We start from the raw sequence: 19,813 nt of genomic DNA on the forward strand, positions 1-19,813 counted from the left end.
AGCACGTAAAAAATGCAAGTAGAAAAATAGGGACCACCTTGGTGTGAAGGAAACAGCGCTCCGTGCGCCTTCAATGTTGAGTCATGCTGGCCCAATGACCACAGAGACGTCTTCGGACAGCACTGGCTCTTCGGCTTAGAAACGGAGATGAGTATCGCCCCCTAGAGCCAAAAATGACTAGCATGCATGTGCGGGGGAACCTTTACCTTTAGGTAATTAGGTACAAAAAAAATTCATGATCAAAAACTAAATCCAGGTAAAAACACCTTCCCCCTCCCATACTGGAAATTATTAAGTTTAACCAGAAGTCAATACTCTCAGGGATTTTGTCAGTCTGAAGTATGATTAATTAAATATAATGATGAGATAGAAGTTTTATCTTTTAAAAAGGCATTTTAATTTTTGTACACAAAGTGGTTTTTGAACTAATTTAGCATTACATAAAGCCATGGTTGTACAAGGGCTAGCACCCAGCTAGAACATGGCACCTGCCTTATTTATACATCTTCACTGACGTATCTAAGTCACATTTAGCCCAATCCCTCCCCCTACAATCTTTTTTTTAATGGAGATTTCTAAAAAACAACTCACCCTCCCTTTTAAAACTTACAAAAGGAAAAGAAACAATACAATGCAGTATAAAAGATTGACAATATCATCAAGTTTATTACACAATTTCCAACCTATCAGAAAAAGACAAACAAATCAAATCACGAAGAACAGGAGTGGGAGAGTTGAAGGGAACTGAAGTTATGTTTTCTGTTGTCTGTTTTTCTTCTTCTTTTTCTTCCATTATTTCAAAACAAACTAAAAATGTCCCATTAGGTAAAAAGCAACGTTTCCAATCCATATTGTATACTTTACAGTTTAAGCTCTCTCCGCTGGCTTACATTAACTTTGTTTTCTCTTTAAAAAACCATTGACCGTAGACCCTCTTGGATCAACAGCACAAAAGGAGGCATCATATCCCTTGGTGACACAGTCATCCTCTTTAATCTATCCAATTGTTCTCTGAGAAAAAGACAGATCCTTCTATGAGGAGGGCTTTGCCATGCAGTTGGATAGTCACAATGGATGGTTGGTCTTACTAAAGAAATCCAGGGTATGTAACTTGATTTTGTGTAACTGGGGTGCTAGGATGGAGCACTGAAAACTAAAATGCATACCTCAAAAAGTTCCATCTCAAAGATGACACTTGAATCAAGATTTCTGCAGCCACTGTTTTTCCATAAGGGTCCCCATGTAATGTGTTTCGAGTTTCAATTGGTTGCCAGCTGAAAGGCTCATTGGATTCAGGAATCCTAGTTCTAAGTTTACATAATAAAAATTTAACTTTGTCTTTCCCTAGGCTGGCATGCCAGAGACCACTAAGGTTTTACTATGTCACTGAAGCAAACATGTGAGTGAATCCCGCCAAAGGGAAAATTCCAAATGAGAACAAGAGCAAGGGTAGTTTTGGACCTTAATTCAACACTTACATCACACAAAATTTAAAATGCTCAAGGTGTGCTCTAATCAATAATGTCCAGAAGCGTCAGCTTGACTTTGCCCCAATTCCATGTTTCTGTATCTAGTCACAACTCTTCCTCTACAACAAGGAAGGTGATATGCTGGGAAAGAATGGCCTTGAAAACAAATGTGTGTGTAAGAAATTACAACCAGAGTAGCTAATGCATGAAACAAAGCAAGGAATTTGTCAGGAAATCATCTGTAGATAGAGCTCCTGCAATAGCGAAAGACAGATTTATTTTTTAAGGGAGACTCAATGTTGTGGGCAAGCTTAACAGCACAGCCCCTCCTAAAAGTAGTTAGGTTAAATTGGTATGACAACTTTCAGGAATTAAGAAGAGGCTTGACTGGAAGCAGTAACTAGCCTGTTCTCATCCCAGAAAAGGAAAACAAAACTTTTCTAAGCTGTGTACAAAGCTGTTAAGAGTGCAAGATTGAAGCTGCTTTGGAAAAAGGATAAAAATTAAGGAGGACTCTATGCACTGATGCCTAAGAAGACAATGCAGTTTGAATTTTGAACATAAGCTCCAGTGAGGCTATGGTAATATACCTTGTGCTGTGCTGAAGCATGAGGTCTTCCTACAGGAGAGAAGCTGGATTCATTCCTCCCCGGGAGTTTCTAAAACGCCATGGAAAGGAAAGAGGTGACAGACCTCTGTGGAAAGCACCATTCTCTTTGGGTCCAAGAATCCATGGATTGAAATGGCCCCCTGGTCACAGTGGCTCAGACAACCCCTCCCAAACTCCAAGTCATTCAGTGTTCCTCCATCAAGCAACAGCAGCAGCAGCACACTTAGGAAGAACTCAAGTCTTAGTGCCATAGTGTGCCAAATGGAGTCCTACAGGCAAAGTCACTTCCAAGGGGTCTGGAAAGAGCAGAGGGCAGCGGGAAGGAGTGGGTGGAGAATCCCCCATCCTTTAGTCTTGATTAAGGACAGGATATAAGTCCATAAAAACACTGTATGCTTCCAGCATCCCTGCAAAAAGAAAGAAACATAAAATATTAGTCACTTTAAAAGGCATTTTTGAGAGCATAGTTTAGAAAAGGGCAGTTCCAAGAGTGAATTCCTATATTCAAGAGGAAATTGAAAATTGTGGGTTGTTTTAGAGCAGTGTTTCTCAACGTTGGCGACTTTAAGTCCTGTGGACTTCAACTCCCAGAATTCCAGAGCCAGCAGGCTGGGGAATTCTGGGAATTGAGGTCCACAGGACTTAAAAGTCGCCAAGGTTGAGAAACACTGTTTTAGAGAATAGTTGACCTGGACTAGGATTTGAAGCCAGGTTTATTCTGCCACTGAATTATATAGACTAGCATAATCCAACAACTTTCTTCCCATCACAGAACGGTACCTACCAAAAGACCACCACCACTCAGGTCTTATGCAACCATTCAGAAATAGATGGATATCAAAAGGTTGTAATTTAGATTTTTTTTTGAAGTATCCAATTCCCTTTAACTCAGAGCAGATTACAGTGCAATAAACAGTTAAATTTGAGATTTTTTTAAAAAGAAAAAAATATTTTACTGATATTTCCCCTTCTGAAATAAGATATGAATTTAGGCATATACTTCACCCAGGAAAGAACAAAGAAGATTCTGCACAAATGTACTTCAGGATTTCCTTCTTGTTTAAGTAGTTAAATTAGAAGCTCTGGTCTGATTATCTACAGCAGTGCTGGATAATCCTTTTGGGCCCAGGGGCCACAGTTCGCTTTCCTGCCTTGCCTTGGGGTCACAGGGGGCATGGCCAGCAATGTGGTCATTTTCCCTGAAAAAAAAACAAAACAGGAAAAACCAGCCTAATTTTGGAGAAGGTGCTAATATTTTAAAGTGATGCTATGGTTCCTTATATCCCTGCAAACTCAAGGCGAGAATTATCAAATTATGGGTTGTGGCTGCCACAGGAGAATTAACGAGCATAATGGGGAAGATCCCATTTGCTCTCACTCTATTTGGAAGTGGGCAACTCTGCTGAGTTACTGGTCCTGCACTAAACCATTGAAAGGGTTTAGACTTTCCTTCAATCGCCCTAAGAGGTGAACTATCGGACCAGGAAAACGTCATAATGAAGCTTTTTCAGCCAACGCTCAGAGATACAACTCTGAGGGCTGGCTGAAAACACCTCATGCCAAAATCCTGCCTCAGCACAGGGGTTTTTCAACCAGCCTCCAGAGACAAGAGGGAGTCCTATCAGCAGGTGTCAGCAGCTTGCGACCATCCCTGCCAGCTTCCCCATTAACCTGTTGGTAAAGCCGGCAAGGAAAACTGCAAATGGTGATCACCTGACTGTGAGGCCCTTGTAGATGGATTGCCAAGATCACAATCATGGCTGCAGGAGTGCTGCAACACTCATAACTTGGGGGACCAATCATAATCCCTTTGTTCAGCATTGTGATAACTCTGGATGGTTGCCGAACAAATGGTTGTAAGTTGAGGACTATCTGTTCTTGAAGCTGCTTCATATAAAAAGGAATCGACAATAACAGAAAGAACAGTACTGACAAAGTTATTGATTTTCTAATCCTTCAAGACACCCAAACATCTGAAATAACTGAACTTTACAAAAACACTGAAAATTAAATGCCCACAAATACACGAAAAAAACAACAACCAGGGTTCAAGTCTTAATTTAACATCACTTTTCCTGCCCAATGTCTATCACTGATTCTGATGACAACAATAAGGACTATGATACCCAATTAGAGGGAAGAGACAGATTGATTTCCTTTTTTTTAAGGGAGGAAGACATAATAAAAACAGACAGGTATATTAACACTCCTTTGCCCCATCTAAAAAGTGTTCTCACTTCTCTCAATGATGCCGATCTCTTTCTCTGTCCCTGTCTCTGTGCCTCTCGTGCTCCCGGCTTCTTTCTTGGAAATAGTCCTCATGTCGATCTTCATTATGAACCACCTCTCGGTGCCTCCTACTGCTCTCACGTGACCGACTTGGTGACCTATCTCGTGATCGATGTCTTTTTCTGGAAAATAACAGAAATATCAAGTGTGGTTAATAGGTTAAACTTGCTGTCAGGTTTTTGTTTTTGTTTTACCAAAGGACACATTGCTTATATGGATATATGAATCCCAAACAATAGGACTGAGTCATGAATATAATAAAACCAGCCAGATAAAACACAAATAGGTTTGCTTGTTGTAACTCACCTCGAGGAACTGCTGCTGCCACCAGTGCCCATGCTGTAAGACTTAGCTTCAATGCCATGAAGGCAATCCTTAAGCGAAGAGATAAGGACCCGACACCGCTCATCATTTGCTACACGGGACTGTTTAATTACAGCAATGGCTGTAAGCAGGGTCTCAATTGCATCACTGTAATCCCCTGAAGCATAACAACATAAACCAGATATTAAGACTGAGGTCTGAGCTAGGAAAGAAAAGACAGCATTAAGCAACTGCACTTACCTGCACTGGCCCCAGATACAGCCTTAGATATGGCACTGCTGGAAATTGCTCGATTCCTATTCATGATATCGTCAAATTCTGAATCACCAACAGGTGGAGGTAATGGGCCCAACTCCCTGCTGCAGTACAGAAGAATGCACCCATCATTCAGCAGAACTACTTTGGCCACCAGGCATGATTAAAAGCCTCCCCCGCAAAAAGGAAGTGTGTTGCTCAATATGTATCTCTTATTTCCCACCATAGCAGATATTATAGTAATTGTAAGACTGTTGAAATCTTTCCCTGTGATTGAAGGCACTTCCTGGCATTTCTGTATTGCCCAACTAAAAGACATTTTTATCCTAACAAATAATTTGCCCAACTAAATCTTGAATTAGACCTAGACACCCTTCTTTGTGCTGCTTCCACTTTAGGCAGATTCTTAAGAGTGGACTCGTTCTCACCTGCTGTGATTATATGGTGCAGAAGCCTTGCTGTAGGCATCTGGTGGAGGCCCCATGGCTGCATTTGGGGGTGGGAAGAAAGCTGGATTGAGGTGCAGGGCAGGTGGCACTGACCCTGGAGGTGGCACAGATAAGTGGGGGGGAAGTCGAGGTGGGGGAGGCATGAGGTGCTGGTAATGGATACCGGGAGGGGGAGGGGGAACTCCAAAGCTTGAAGTAAGTGGTGGAGGGGGCGGTAGGGGTGGAGGGGGCAGCCCCATCAGAGGAAGCGCAGAGGGAGGACGGTTGAAGAAAGGTAAAACGGGAGGTTTCTCAATGCGTGGTGGTGGGATAGCATTCTCTGTTGGAGTTGCTCGGCCATCAAGAGAATCTGAGGAATCCCTTGAGTGAGCCATTGGAGGCACGCCTGTTAGACATCACAAATAAGGAAAAATATTAAGCACATGAGTAATACAGGATTTTTGTTTCATATATCATAAACGTCCAATAAATATTAATTAGTCACATCACTGACAAAACAAAATAAAAGAAATAAAATCCAATTTTGTTTTAATTCCTGATTGCTTATATTATAAGGATAGAGTCTGCTCTTGCGCTCACATGGGGCTTAAACTAGAGAGATTCAGGCATCTGATTCAATGGAAACAGGCATTTTAAATTATTCCAGTACTGAAACTTGACCACTGACTAGGACAAATCACAAAAGCCGCAAAATGTAACAACAGTATAATTGCTAATGGATATGGAGCATCCCAGATATGACAACAATCTTCAGAGTTAAGCCCATGTAATTTGGAGGTTGGCAAGCGAGAGATTTTAATGAGCTTCAATTATATTTAAAAGTAATGAAGTCGCCTCCCTTCCCTAAAAAGTATTTCTATTTCTGCAAATGCAAATTAATTTGCTTCTAGTCTACAGAGTTCTGCTCAAGATTTTCAAATAAACTAACCAATGCCTCCCTCTCTGCCTTGCTACCTATTCAGCTAGCATAGCATATCCAGCTAAACTTACGTTTTCGGGCTTGTGCCTCAAACTGTGCAAGGTTTTGCCGGGTAGCCAACTTGACTTCTATTTTATCTCCATTTAGAATCATCCCTGGTAGCAGCTCTAGAAGTTTGTGGACTGAGTTCTCAGAAGCAACAACCACTTCTGCGTATCTGTTCAAAGAGCCACAGAAAAATCATTGGAAGACTATTAGAAATTCTTATAAGGTGTACCATCTAAACAAGGGCAAGGGAAGAATCATTTCTTGTACAATTGTAAATTCCCAGCTTTCCTCATATTTAACTATAATGAGTGAAAAGTGGGGTGGGGGGGAAGCAGCTTCCGTCCAAGGGCTTTGCCTCATCATCCCTGCACAATTCCATTTGACAGTATCTTCATTTCTTTCCATTGCCCACATTTTCTTAGTGCCAGAAGAGTTAAACATTTTAGGTTAAATAACTTGACCCAATTTGTCTAGTTTTTTGTTTCCTCTTTTTTACTTGGCCATTCTTTCTCTTAGCTAATTTCAGACATGCATCTCCCCTTTCTATTCCTTTTCAGTCTGATATTCCTTTCACACTCCTGATCTCAGCAGTCTGCTTTTCCTGCAAACAAATTCTTCCTTTCCCCCCCTTCAGGAATCCTACACATAGCTGGAGGGTGAAGGAGTAGGAAAGACAGGTTTCTTAGAGGAGATACACATAACACATATAATAGAAAAACAATTCATTAATTTAAAATGCTGTGTTTGAAGCACCTTTTCTATCCATTTCAAGTCTGAAATATTTTGTATATCTCTGAAGCCTAATTTTTACTTAATTTTTCAAATTAAGTTAATCAGTTCTTATTTCATTCTTTTCTTTATAATGGTCTTATCTTTGCCTGAAGTGTGGCCCTAGAATAGCATTCAAAACAAATGTAAATTTTACCAAAGTAAAATTTTTGTCAGGCAAGCATATTGGAAAACATTCAGCTTCTTTAAAAATTAAGCCACATTGAAAAAGCCAGAATGTTGTGTGCATATATTCATATATATGATGGGTCATAAAGTACTCCACATTACTCTGTAGTATCTTCCATAATGATTGCCCTTCATGTTTCAATCATTAACAGAGAAGCCCTGCATTGCTCACCCTTTAGACTGGCCATTAGCTCTGTTCTCAGCAAATTTCAGCTCCACAACATCATAAACACCTATAGAGCGGATTATTCTGGTCAATTGCTGGTCAGTTGTCCACTGTATATGAAGAGACATAAAACCACAGTATTTTATCTCAAACCTTTGTAAGATTTCTATTTCTTAATTAGTAAAACAATGCAATGTTGCAATTTTCCTTTGCTGAACTCTCATTACATTTCTTTAAGCTAGACTATATCCTCTTACTATATATATATTTACTTCAAAATAGGTTTTTTTTTCTTTTTGGGGGGAGGGATGGGGGAGAACACAGCAGCTGTAACTTAGAATAAGATTACCATATCTGAGTTGCAAAAGTCTAGGTGATACACAAAATACTCTTCCGCTGCCATCGAATAATCATCCAAATTTCTGTATCTTCAAAATAGCAATCTTAGTTTAAAAGGCAAAACCTCTAAACCAGCTACATTAATTTTTCATCAAATGTCCAAATTGATGCTAACAGAAAGATAACTATTTTTCTTCTCCGGTATACACCAACAGCGTATCTCTTATCTATTGTTAAAAAGAACCACTTGTACCAGAAGAAAATTATGTTTTGTAGCATCGAGTAAATGCTTCAACCAATCAGTGCCTCTAAGGCTGTTATAGATAATTTATACCAAATCAAAGTGAACATATGACAAAAGCACATAATGCACCTTTTCTCTGAAATTATCAATGAGGATTTTGTAAAAAGTCAACTTACTATACTATTTATTTCCTGTACTAATTTAGAATACTTACCCAAGAAAAGCTGCCCACATAAACAGCAGCCCTTTTATTGCGCAGTCCACTGTATGTATACAAAATAGCAGGTGATTTGCTGTTTGATTTAGGAGATTGTTCTTGGCGGCTTTCAACTGGTGGCTCAGAGCTGCTAGTGCAACTTTCAGAAGGTTGTGAGCTGGCAGCTAGCACGTCATCATATAGATCCATCTGGTCAGTATTACTAAATTCAGAGTCCTAGAAATAGGAAGATACCACTTAGCATCTTCAGGCCTAGAGCTTTTAAATCTTTTATTATATTTGTAAAATACACTTATATCATCTCCTGAAGGGCTATACAGCTTACAGTAAAACTGACTTCTCCGATCTTTCTTTCTAAAAAACTAAGGAAAAAGTCCAGTGGGATGGATTTATTTACTGATGCATCTAAGTCCCCAATGTCCCTTTCCAAAGGTAATGAATACGTAGTTGACGGTTGTCACTGTTATAAAGATTTTTGCTTGAGGCTTCCATGCTCTCCTGTACTATTGTTACAAATGTGAAATCAACAGCCTTATTTTTTCTCATTCCTGCACCGAAAAACAGGTAACTCAATCAGGCTCTTTCTAAATATTTCCCTGTTACCTAATCAATGATGGTAATAACCTGATTTAGCAAGAGATTGCAACCAAACAAGAGATGGAAATTTATCTCACAAAAAGACAATTTCCCATTATTTCCCTTGATACCATTGACAAATTCCTTAAAGTGAAATTTGAAACTCAGCAAATTTTACATTAGATGAAAAGTTCTATTTGCTGCTGTATTGAGAAACCAAGACCACATTTTGATTTGTTTGGAAGAACAAACCAAATATTGATTGGACTAGAATTTAGCTTAAATTCCGTCAAACCATTTAAAAGATGTCACATTGAATTTAATGAGAACTACTTCATCTAAATCCAACTCACTGCTCAATAACACACACTGATCAATAACACAGACACGTATGCATGGGCACATGCACATATCTTTTAACAGTATATATACTGTTAAAATTATACATTTGCTGATATGGCCTAGAGCAGGGGTGTCAAACTCGCGATGTAAACAGTGATGTCACGTGACATATCAGGATTTCCCTCCCTTCACTAAACTAGATGGAGGCGGGGCCAGCATGTGATGTATCTGGCCCATGGGCTGCACGTTTGACACCCCTGGCCTAGAGAAACACTGGGCAGTGAACAAAAATAAACAAATCTCATGGAAACACCGTAATGTTATCCACGTTTGTCACACACATTACACAGAATTCCATTAACATCCAGTGGATGTTACTTGAGGGAAGTAACTTCATCAGGTCTTCACTGCCTTTTGCAAAGCTAGTGGATTCAAAGCTATAGGAATCTGTGTTGGGAGGGTGGCAAGAAACATAAATAGAGAAGGCACACTTCCTAGACTCCACCAGGCAATGCTCTTTCACCAAAGGAACCTGAGGCATAGCCACTACGCTGGTCAAGTGGAATGGGCAGAAACCACTGGCGATGTCCCAGATTAACTTAACTTCATGCAATGTAGGGATTTAAAAGTAACAACCAGTACCTTGAATTGCAGTTCATGTCGCATTAGTGTGATGCAGGCGCCCCTCATACTGCATTTTTCCACTGTACTGGAAATCAGCTGGTGTTTCAACATGCCCTTTTAAGGACAACTCCATATAGAATGCATTGCTATAATCCAGTTGGGAAGTGATTAGTCTGTGAGGAGTGCCTCCAGACAACATGCAACTGTAATACAAGATGTATTTCCTCCTGGTCATGGCTGCTACTTCAAGCAGGAACCATGAATATCTCCAGATTCTGCACTAAATCTGAGTGGCACCCCATCTGGAATTAAGGACTGATTCTATTCAAGACTTGTCAAGTTTGAGGCATGCTTGTTCTTACCTATTCTGATCCTCACCTCACTGGGAAAACACTTTGATGACTTGGGGTAGTGATATATAACTACCATGGCATACTGATTATACTTAACCCTATACTAACAGGATTGCAAGCAGATCATATGTAACAATTCTCTGTTAATATACTGAAATGGCACACAAAATTCATCTACTTTTGAGTTAGTGCCATCACTGCCAATTTATTTTCAAATGTCTATGACTGAACATGGGCAAGAGTAAATGGGGATGACCTTGTGGCAATAAGGACAACAAAATGTCAGTATTTCTCTGCCCTTATTGCTTTCATGAAAGGTTGTCCAGCAGCCCTTCTAAGGATGGTGCGATCACTGCTAGGGAGTGGCACACTATTAGATCCTCTGCAGGGCTGCTGTGAGGAATATCTGATTATTTGACAAATAAAAGAATATCAGATCTAGACTGAATGAATTCCAACTGGGCACATCTGGCCAAGTGCCAGGGGTCTTGTGTTATGATCTAGGATGTATTTGAGTTGGAGTTTTGAGGTTCCCTATGTATTTCCTTCAGCAACTTGTTTTCTGGAGTTGGGTCCATTCAGTGATGTTAGTCTCCTTGAGGGAGGTGATGGTGTGTCTCCTTCTCATAGTTGAAACCAACTGTTTTAGACAATTATCATATCCTATCTCCAACCCCGTTAAGATGGTTGTCCTGCAGTTATAAAAGACCTTGAGGGAAATGGATTATCTAAACACATTTCAGTCATGTTTTAGGCCAGGATTCAGTATTGACAGTTTTGGTCATACTTGATGATGACCTGATGTGGAGGTAGGATGGGAGAGTACATCCATCTTGTGCTTTTTGATTTTTTGCTACTGTCGACCACAGTATTCTTCTGAACCAACTCCAAGAGCTAGGAATTAGGGATGCAACAGAGCCCTAAACTCTCTTGCCTCTTGTTCAACATCTACAGGATCTGATATCATCAGCTAATCATATTCCGTTAGATCTTTCAACGTCAAGGGCAGCCAAGTAAGGATGTTCAAGTACCTGAAGGCAGGCTTAGCTGAGGAGGAACCAACTCTCTCTCACCATGATTAAAAAGTGGCTGTGGTTACCTTGACACCTAAGTTCAAGGATTTTGCATTTTCCCATTCAAAGTAGGGAGCAACCTGTGAGTTTTCTTAGACTCAACTCCTACTCAGAGGAGGCAGAAATTATGGCCTTCACACAACTTCATCTGGTGCACTTACAGTATGCCCTTTTCTGAATTTGATGACATCCTAGACACTTGACCCACGGCCCCATGTCATCTCATAGCCTGACTGCTGCAATGCTGGTCTCCATGGGGCTGTCATTAGAGGTTGCTTAGAAGCCTCAACTTGTACAGTGACATGTTCAATAATGGGCTTCATAATCTACACATATTGCCAGTGTTTTCAGGTAAAATTCATGGTGCTGGTTATCAGCCATAAAGCCTACAGAGCTTTTAGGTCTAGTTATTTATGGTTTTTGCCTGGCTGAGTGTATGCGCTCCAAGTCCCCTTGATTAAACAATGTCATATTCTGGAACCCAGGAATTGTTCCTTCTCTGTATCAGCTCCTGTCCTTTGGCATGAAGTTGTTCAGAGATTGGGATGGCTCCCCATTACTGTATTTCAAAAGGACTGGAAATGCTAGCTGTTCTCCTTAGCTTTGGGGTAGGCTGTTGCCTGTATTAATTTATTGTATAGATTACCAGTTTATAACTATTTTGTAAATCCTTTTAGGGATTGTTGTATCTTTAGTTACTATTTTTATATTCTTTATTTTTGAGCAATCCAGAATTGGTTGGAATTTGCTGGCATCGAAACTGAACGAATTTTGAACAAATAAATTACACACTTGTTAGAGAGAAATAATATAATACAAATCCTCTAAAATGGTATTAATTTCTCAGAACATGATTAAAAATTAACATACATCTCAATAATGTGTGAGTGCATATTGATTATTCTGTTTCATTCACTTACCAGACTTCCACAATTTAGTTAAAGATCAATTGATTAATCTTACTTTGTTAACAATAACCCTAATTGTCATTATTAGCTGTGGTAGGATTTTAATTTTGAGTAAGTTGGGACTGAACTAAGTATAACTGAAAATGTCATATTGTTGTATCAGTTCTCATAGTGCTAGCATCATATTTCACACATAGAACAGGGCCATGTTATTTGCAGCTCTGCCTCTTCCTGAGGGTACTTGTCTATGGTAGTAGTTTATATGATGTATATGTATCCAGGTTCCTTCCCTTAAATATTGCCACCTGATAGAAAATGTGACCTTTTATGATGGCTGTCCCAATCCTTTACAACACACCTGAGGGATCGCTACCCTTTTACTCTTTGGCAGGGTGGGATGACCTGGGTCTTCTCCCAAGCACTGGCCCAGGATGGGGGCTGAGCTGGAAGATTGTTTGTCTGGATTGGGGGGGGGGGGGAGAGGAGAAGGGTACCTGTTTTTCTTTTTGTTCTTATGGATTGTTGTGAGTAACAAATAAATATGCAACATTTCAGCTATATACATCGAGATGGAACACTCATATTATTCCCTTTTGCTATAGGGAATACTATTCTCTCTCTCTCATACACACACACAAGAATATGGTCTTCGCTTAGTATCCCTAATTTCCATTGCTAAGCAAAGTGAAACATCACATGACCACTCTGATTAGCAATGGCAGTTCTGGTAATCATGGTTGCAGTCATTAGACAAGAACCATGCCAATGATAGGGACTTTGCCCTTCCGGTTTGCTGCATTCATTTCTGCATTAATGCCCACCAGCCGCCTATCATCACCGTCTCTGTTCTTTTGGTCAACTTGCACACTACAACCTGGATCCAGTTCTTCCTCCACCTGCTAAGGCGGAGTGCAGCGCAACTAAGGTATGCAGGGCAGGTAAAAGTGTAGAGATAGGAGATAGGCAGATGGGGGGAGGAGATGGAGTACATGTTAGTCATAAATGTGGGTGGGCTGCCAAGCACTCAAATTTTGATTGTATTAATTGTGGGGGTGTTGCAATGTCTGTAACTTCAAGGACCTGGTTGTTACTAACATTTGTTCAGTGCTCTTATCATTTGAGTAGTTGTCAAGTGAGGACTATCAGTAAGAGGTAGTAAACCAAAGAAATTAAATAAGTCGAGGTGGGGTTGGGGAAATGCCACTAAACCTATATAACGCCAACAATGTTTCATCTTCCTCTCCATTATTTTTTCTTAAACTTGCAACTCAGTTCTGCTTTAGCATAAATTTTGTTTCATGCATTAATCTCTGTTCTTAAAACTTCTCATCTCTATCAGCATTTAATAAACTCCATTCAAATATGCCTTTCTCAATCTTCACTTTCTTCTTCCATTTGCTGTGATTGGATTCTTATTCATCCTTGCTGTATGAACACATTAAATATTACCTTAAAGATACTGTCATTTCTTTATTGAATATTAAGATTCTCAAGACATTTCAATATTTGCTTTTTAGCACTTAATGGCTACCAGGCAGCCTTAACAGTTGCTTTATCTTTTCAAGCTCATGATGTTTTTAAAAAAAATCATACTCCCAATATCACTTGTTACTCCTCATGGCCTTTTCAAGGTAGCTGTGTATTCTTATTTTACTTACAGTGACAAACCCAGGATTCATACAGTTGCTACTTGCCTGCTTAATGACTCTGTATTTTGCCATATTTAATGGAATGTAAAAAGTAAATAAAGCCATTATATACTATTGATGAACCAAAAGCCATGATTCTATATAATCTCTTAGCAAAAACATGAGTTCTGTGTGGCACAATATCTAACATAAACATACAGTATTTTAAATTTTGAACTTGTATCTTTTTATAATCTTTATAAAGTTTATTTATTCATTCATTCATTTTCTATAGCCACCCATCACAATCAATGACTGAACAGTTTACAATTCCAAAAGTATAAAACAATAAACATCATGCAAAATAAATATACACAGGAGCCGAGACGTGGCCAATTAACAGTAAAGGGGGGGCCTTAATATTTCCTATTCTATGCCCCAGATGTGGGAACTGAACCAAATTTTTAAAGCCTTTCAAAAGGGCACTAGGGCTGCGATCATTCTAATCTCCAAGGAAAGAATATTCTACAGAGTATGGACTACTGCAGAAAGGCTTGCCTTCTAGTCTGTGCTCATCGACACTCCTTGGCAGACATGCAACATGCCCAATGTGCTCGATCGAATTGGACAGGTAGACTCTTGGAAAAAGGCACAGTCCCAAGCCATATACCGGTAGGTCTTTAAAGGCGACAACCAGCACCTTGAATTGCATCTGGAAGCACACCAGTAACTAATGCAGCTCATGAAGGAGTCCTGCATATTTGGCATCATTTACCACATGCATTCTATACCATCTGTAGTTCTATATCTTTTTCCCTTTCAAAAATTAAATAGGTAAGAATGCATCCAGAGTATTGCTTCCGCAAACGGGCAAGCTTTTATTTGCGGAAAAGAAAGCACAGAGTTCCACTGGATAAAAGGATGAGAAAATGTCCTACTCCTTCAAGAAAGTACAGGTAAAACTCAAAAAATTAGAATATCTTGCAAAAGTTCATTTATTTCAGTAATGCAACTTAAAAGGTAAAACTAATATATGAGATAGACTCATTACATGCAAAGAAAGATAGTTCAAGCTGTGATTCGTCATAATTGTGATAATTATGGCTTACAGCTCATTAAAACCCCAATTTTTCGAGTTTTGCCTTTATTTGAGGGGAAAAATAGTGAAAACTGCCCTTTCTCTTTCCTATGTGAATATTTTATGCTTCTGCTGATAGGAAATCTGAATCCAAGCCATGGCATGTGTTCCCTTACATTTACAATGAAAAGGGGATGTTAGCATTCTCAGAATATATTTTTTCCTTGAACTTCCAAACTTCTGTTCTTTGAATATTTTGAAGAAACAATTTGCTGAAATGCAAAAGAAGTATTTGGCTGATGAAGACATCTGACTTAAGTGCAAAACATTTAGAAAGTTTAGTGAATTATCTCTACAAGACCTAAGTTCTTTAAATTTACTTGTAACTCATGATTGTGGTCACTTGTTGTAACTTATCTTGCCATTCAGAAAATGTACTGTGTCTTAAAACATAGAGATGCCCTCAACTCGAGAGTTTCCAGAGTTGAAATTTGAAAAATAACGACATTGTAAAGCAGTCTGCTTAGACCATGGAAATGATTCTACCACTAGATTATTTTTAAAAATGCATGGAATCTTTACTCTAATCATTTAATATTAGATTGTACCTGTGTAATAGCAATATTAAAACTAAAGCATATGGAAATTGGGAGATTGAGATTGAAGAGAAAAAGACCAGGACTCACAAAACAACATATGCAAAACTATATTACAAGCACACAGAATAAATAATTGATGTAGTAATCAATGTAATCATGTAGTAGTAAAACACTCATTTGCCCATTTATAGGAAGAGCAGTATTGCAATGCTTCAATTTCCAGATTTTCATAGCTTCTCATTTCTTTGCTCGGAGACAACTAAGTTTTCTGCTTATGGGGCTAAAACTCAAAGCTCCTTTAAGTCAGGTTCACAGGCAATGACAAGTTCACGTCATTCTTGAAAACAGTCCACAATACTGTATTTTCCTAGTGGTGATATGGAAATGGCTCAACATTCCTTTTTTCCAGGGTACTATTTTCAATGTTCCAACCTATACTGTCACCCAAATTAAATCCTGATGGTTTCTTATCTAAATATCAATCTGATCTGACCTTGTTTAATTTTGTTGGAATTAGCCAATATTTGTTGGACACTGCCACTTGCTGTAGACAGTTTAATCTTAGCTTATAGGTCAAAATCCATTCAACAAATCATAGTAACAAATGATCTATCACAAAAGCAACCAAAATCCTTTGAGGATTTATCTGTATTCTTGTTGATGTTCACAAATGCAAACATATAAGTTCCTATGATGTGTATGTCAAGTAACACAAATTATAGACAAATGCAAATCCATATATCCACTACTTTTTAAATCAGTCTTATAGAGGAACCCAAAGATGCACATATGGAAATATATACTGTAGCTTCAAAATGCTGCTTTTCTCCCTCAAAAAAATAAACTAAGACAAATAGATAATTACATTTTAGCAATGAAATGGATGAATGAATGCATAAGTAAAACAATATATATATATAATGTAGGGCTCCAAAAATCACAGAACACTTTTGAAGTAATACTTATTTCCTTTGTTTTTCCTCTCCAACTTCAAGATTTAGAGAAAAAAACAACATACAAGTAATTCTATATCAGAGAATAAATCCAATTAAAACCTGCCTGGAACAGAAGACTTCCATAAATAAATTAATTGTAAAGAACAAATAATTGTAAATTCAGAACACTATGATAATATGAAAGACATAATGGACAATAATTAATCATTGATGTAATCCTCTCAGGCATCTATTTAACTTAGAGACGTAAATATAAAGAATTAACATATGCATAGGCGAAAGAATGGCATGCATTGTTTCCTGACTGTTGTAATCCAACTTTAAAAACAAACACAAGAAAACATGTCTTATTATGTCTTAATATCACTTCTTGGATCTTTGGAACACCATATAATGATTAGTACAGCAGATTTTGTAGCATGCCATGAAAACTTCTTATACTACAAACCTCCCAGTATGCTGGAAAAATTACCGACCAGAATGAAAGTGTAAACAATTCTAACTTGAGGCTACAACATGGACAGTGTCTTTGGCATTTTTGTGGCTCCAGAAAGGAAGTTTCAAACTGATTTCCAGATAATGAATTTTAATTATTCAAAAAGGTTGCTGACTGTACCTCAGATACAGATATCCAGAAGCTATCCATCCTGATTTTTTGTGGGTTGCTGCTACTAAGTAAAGTGCAAGACTACCTAGGAGATATAAAGTTGCTTTGCTCTAGAATACAAATCAGAGGCACATTACTTAATAGTGGTAATTGACCTACATCTCAACTCAAATACCAAGCAAACATCTCTGAATCCTGTTACAAGAAGTTATTTGATTTAAAAAAATGCAAGTATGAACCCAGAACCTTAAACTTTTAACATTTCTAAGAACTTTGCTTAAATTATTAACCTATTCCTTCTAATACTATCTATAGTAACAGGCACTCTCCAGAGTTTTAGAAACAAGTCTAAGTAATTCTACCAGGAGATATAAGCAATAGAACATGGCATCTTCTGCTTGTATATCATGAGACATACCAATGATCTGAGGTGCTTCCAAAACTAAATGATAGTGTTTGTTAGTACTAAGCAATTTTTAATGACAGATTGGTTCCAAATCTTTTGCCTGCCAAATTATTATTGCTCTGCTGACTTCCCAATGTTTTATTTAAAATAATGTATAACTTTGCTACATGCTTGCACAGACAGATTCAAATTAAACAGGAATGACAAAGACTGATCTTCCCTCTTCTAAAGTTTAAAGCAATATACTTTTTATTAAATAGATTATAAGGTGTCTCCTGTCTTTTAATTTATTCTTCCTTTATATTTCATATACTCAAATGACCTATAATTATAGCAGCTTGTAAAACTCTGTTTTCCTTTTGCTGATGATAAAAGGAGTCTGGATTAAATGGCATGATTGATGGTTTGTCACTGTTTTATTTAGCTTTATTTTGTTGCTATATCAGTATGGCATCAGTAGTGAGATAAGAGTACAGTCCTCAAGTTACAACCATTCATTTAGCAACTGCTGAAAATTACAACAGCACTGAAAAAAGTGATGATGACATTTGGCATTGCATCACATGATCACATTCGACCACTGTATCAGAATGTATTTATGTTAGTTGTAGCATCCTGGGATCATGTGACTGCCATTTGCAACCTTCCCAATCAGCTTCCAGCAAGCAAAGTCAATTTGGAAACTTAGTTTCGCTTAAGAATTGCATGATTCACTTAGCTGCAGTGATTTCTTTAACCAGGGCAAAATAGGTTATAAAATCAGGCACAACTCACTTAGCAACCACGTTGCTTAGCAACAGAAATTCTGATCTCAAGTGTGGCCTATACTGCTTAACCTATATTGACATAAACTGGTGAAACTGCAACAGAATTACAGAGTTGGAAGGGACCTTGGAGATCTTCTAGTCCAACCTCCTCTGTTCAAGCAGAAGACCCTATACCATTTCAAACAAGTGATAGTCCAATCTCTTCTTAAAAACTTCCAGTGATGGAGCACCCACAACTACTGAAGGCAAGCTGTTTACTGATTAATTGTTCTAACTCTCAGGAAATTTCCCCTTATTTCTAGGTTGGTTCTCTCCTGGTTTAGTTTCCATCCATTGCTTCTTGTCCTGCCTTCAGGTCTTTGGAGAATAAGTTGCTCTCCTCTTCTTTGTGGCAGCACCTTAGATATCGGAAAACTGCTATCATGCCACCCTTAATTCTTCTTTTCATTAAACTAGACATACCCAAATCCTGCACCCCTTCTTCATATGCAACATCCAAGTCTAAAACAAAACAAAGATCCAACGCCATTTAATAGATACAATCTCACAAAAAGGAAAAGCACACTCAAATACAAACTAAGCTAATTGCAATACTTTTGTGTAAATTTGTCACTGCAGATGACATGTTGCTTTGTTTTCAGTTCCCACTAAAAAGAAAAGTTTAACATGCACAAATTGGCTTTTCTATTGAAAAAAGAAAAGTGTTTCTTCCAAACTGCACTGTTCTTCCTTGCAGATTAAAAGAAAACTTTTTTTGAAACCAACTGGCAAGCACTGCATGAAAAGTTTGTCTCAACTGGAATTGCAAATGAAATTTAACAACCATTACCTGGCATTAAATCCTCTTCAGAGTTAAAATCTCTTTGGGGAAAAAAATCAGTTCGGTTAAATCAGCCACGGTTGCCCCCAAATACATAACGAGGTGAAGCTTCAATAAGATCTGATCGCATTTTTGTGCCCCTTTGCCCTTCTTTTCCTTCTCTCCCAATGAGGCCGCATCAACACTTACCTGGTTAAACTCCTCGTCGGCGTAGATATCAATGAGGTCTACTCCTTCCGACATAGTTTCAGGAGCGCCACGGAGAGAATCGGGGGGAGGGGGGGAAGAGCGGCACTGCAGGTCAAAGTAAAGAACCGGGTTAACGCGGACCACACGGATAACCTTTCTGGCGCGGCTACGAACCGGGCCCGGCCCACCTCCTCCTCCTCCGGCAGCAAGGCGGGCCTAGGACCGCAAAGCAACCCCGCCCCCCTTCACTCTGCGCGCATCTGAGGGCTCCGCAGGAGGAGGAGGTCGGGGAGCAAAAAGGTGGGAAATGGAGAATCCCCCACCCACCCACCCACGTCGGCGCCATAACTGCGGCCGCTCGCTCGCGGCAGCCATCGCCTCCCGCTTTCCCGCGCTGGGAAGAGAGCCCGCCCTTTCTCCCCCTTCCCCTTGCTCCCCGAAGGGTCGCCACCGCACAGTCGGCGAAAAACCTCATTTCTCCCCAATGTTAGGCGGCCCCGTTATACCGCGTAAAGGCCCACAATCCCAAGCAGGCCCAAAACGCGCGCGAACCTCTCTCTCTCTCACTCCACCACAGTAAGGGCCTCCTCCGCCCCTCCTC

The 19,813-nt window shown here is 39.1% G+C and overlaps 1 protein-coding gene across 1 annotated transcript; it reads right to left on the reverse strand.

Moving 5' to 3' along the window:
• Window positions 1-641: 641 nt before the first annotated feature.
• Window positions 642-19,811, reverse strand: CPSF7 (cleavage and polyadenylation specific factor 7). The gene is made up of 10 exons (XM_087715028.1): window positions 19,719-19,811; window positions 19,213-19,317; window positions 8,284-8,502; window positions 7,493-7,596; window positions 6,387-6,532; window positions 5,376-5,781; window positions 4,933-5,051; window positions 4,675-4,849; window positions 4,317-4,490; window positions 642-2,486 (listed from the first exon to the last, which is right to left on the reverse strand). The coding sequence occupies exons 2-9, from the start codon at window positions 19,264-19,266 to the stop codon at window positions 4,322-4,324; spliced, it is 1,392 nt and encodes a 463-aa protein (XP_087571154.1). The 5' UTR covers window positions 19,267-19,317; window positions 19,719-19,811; the 3' UTR covers window positions 642-2,486; window positions 4,317-4,321.
• Window positions 19,812-19,813: the final 2 nt, after the last annotated feature.

This window comes from Thamnophis sirtalis, unplaced genomic scaffold (genome assembly GCF_051295495.1).
Source record: "Thamnophis sirtalis isolate CommonGarterSnake01/CBP01778 unplaced genomic scaffold, rThaSir2_p1.2 scaffold_1, whole genome shotgun sequence".
NCBI lineage: Eukaryota > Metazoa > Chordata > Lepidosauria > Squamata > Natricidae > Thamnophis > Thamnophis sirtalis.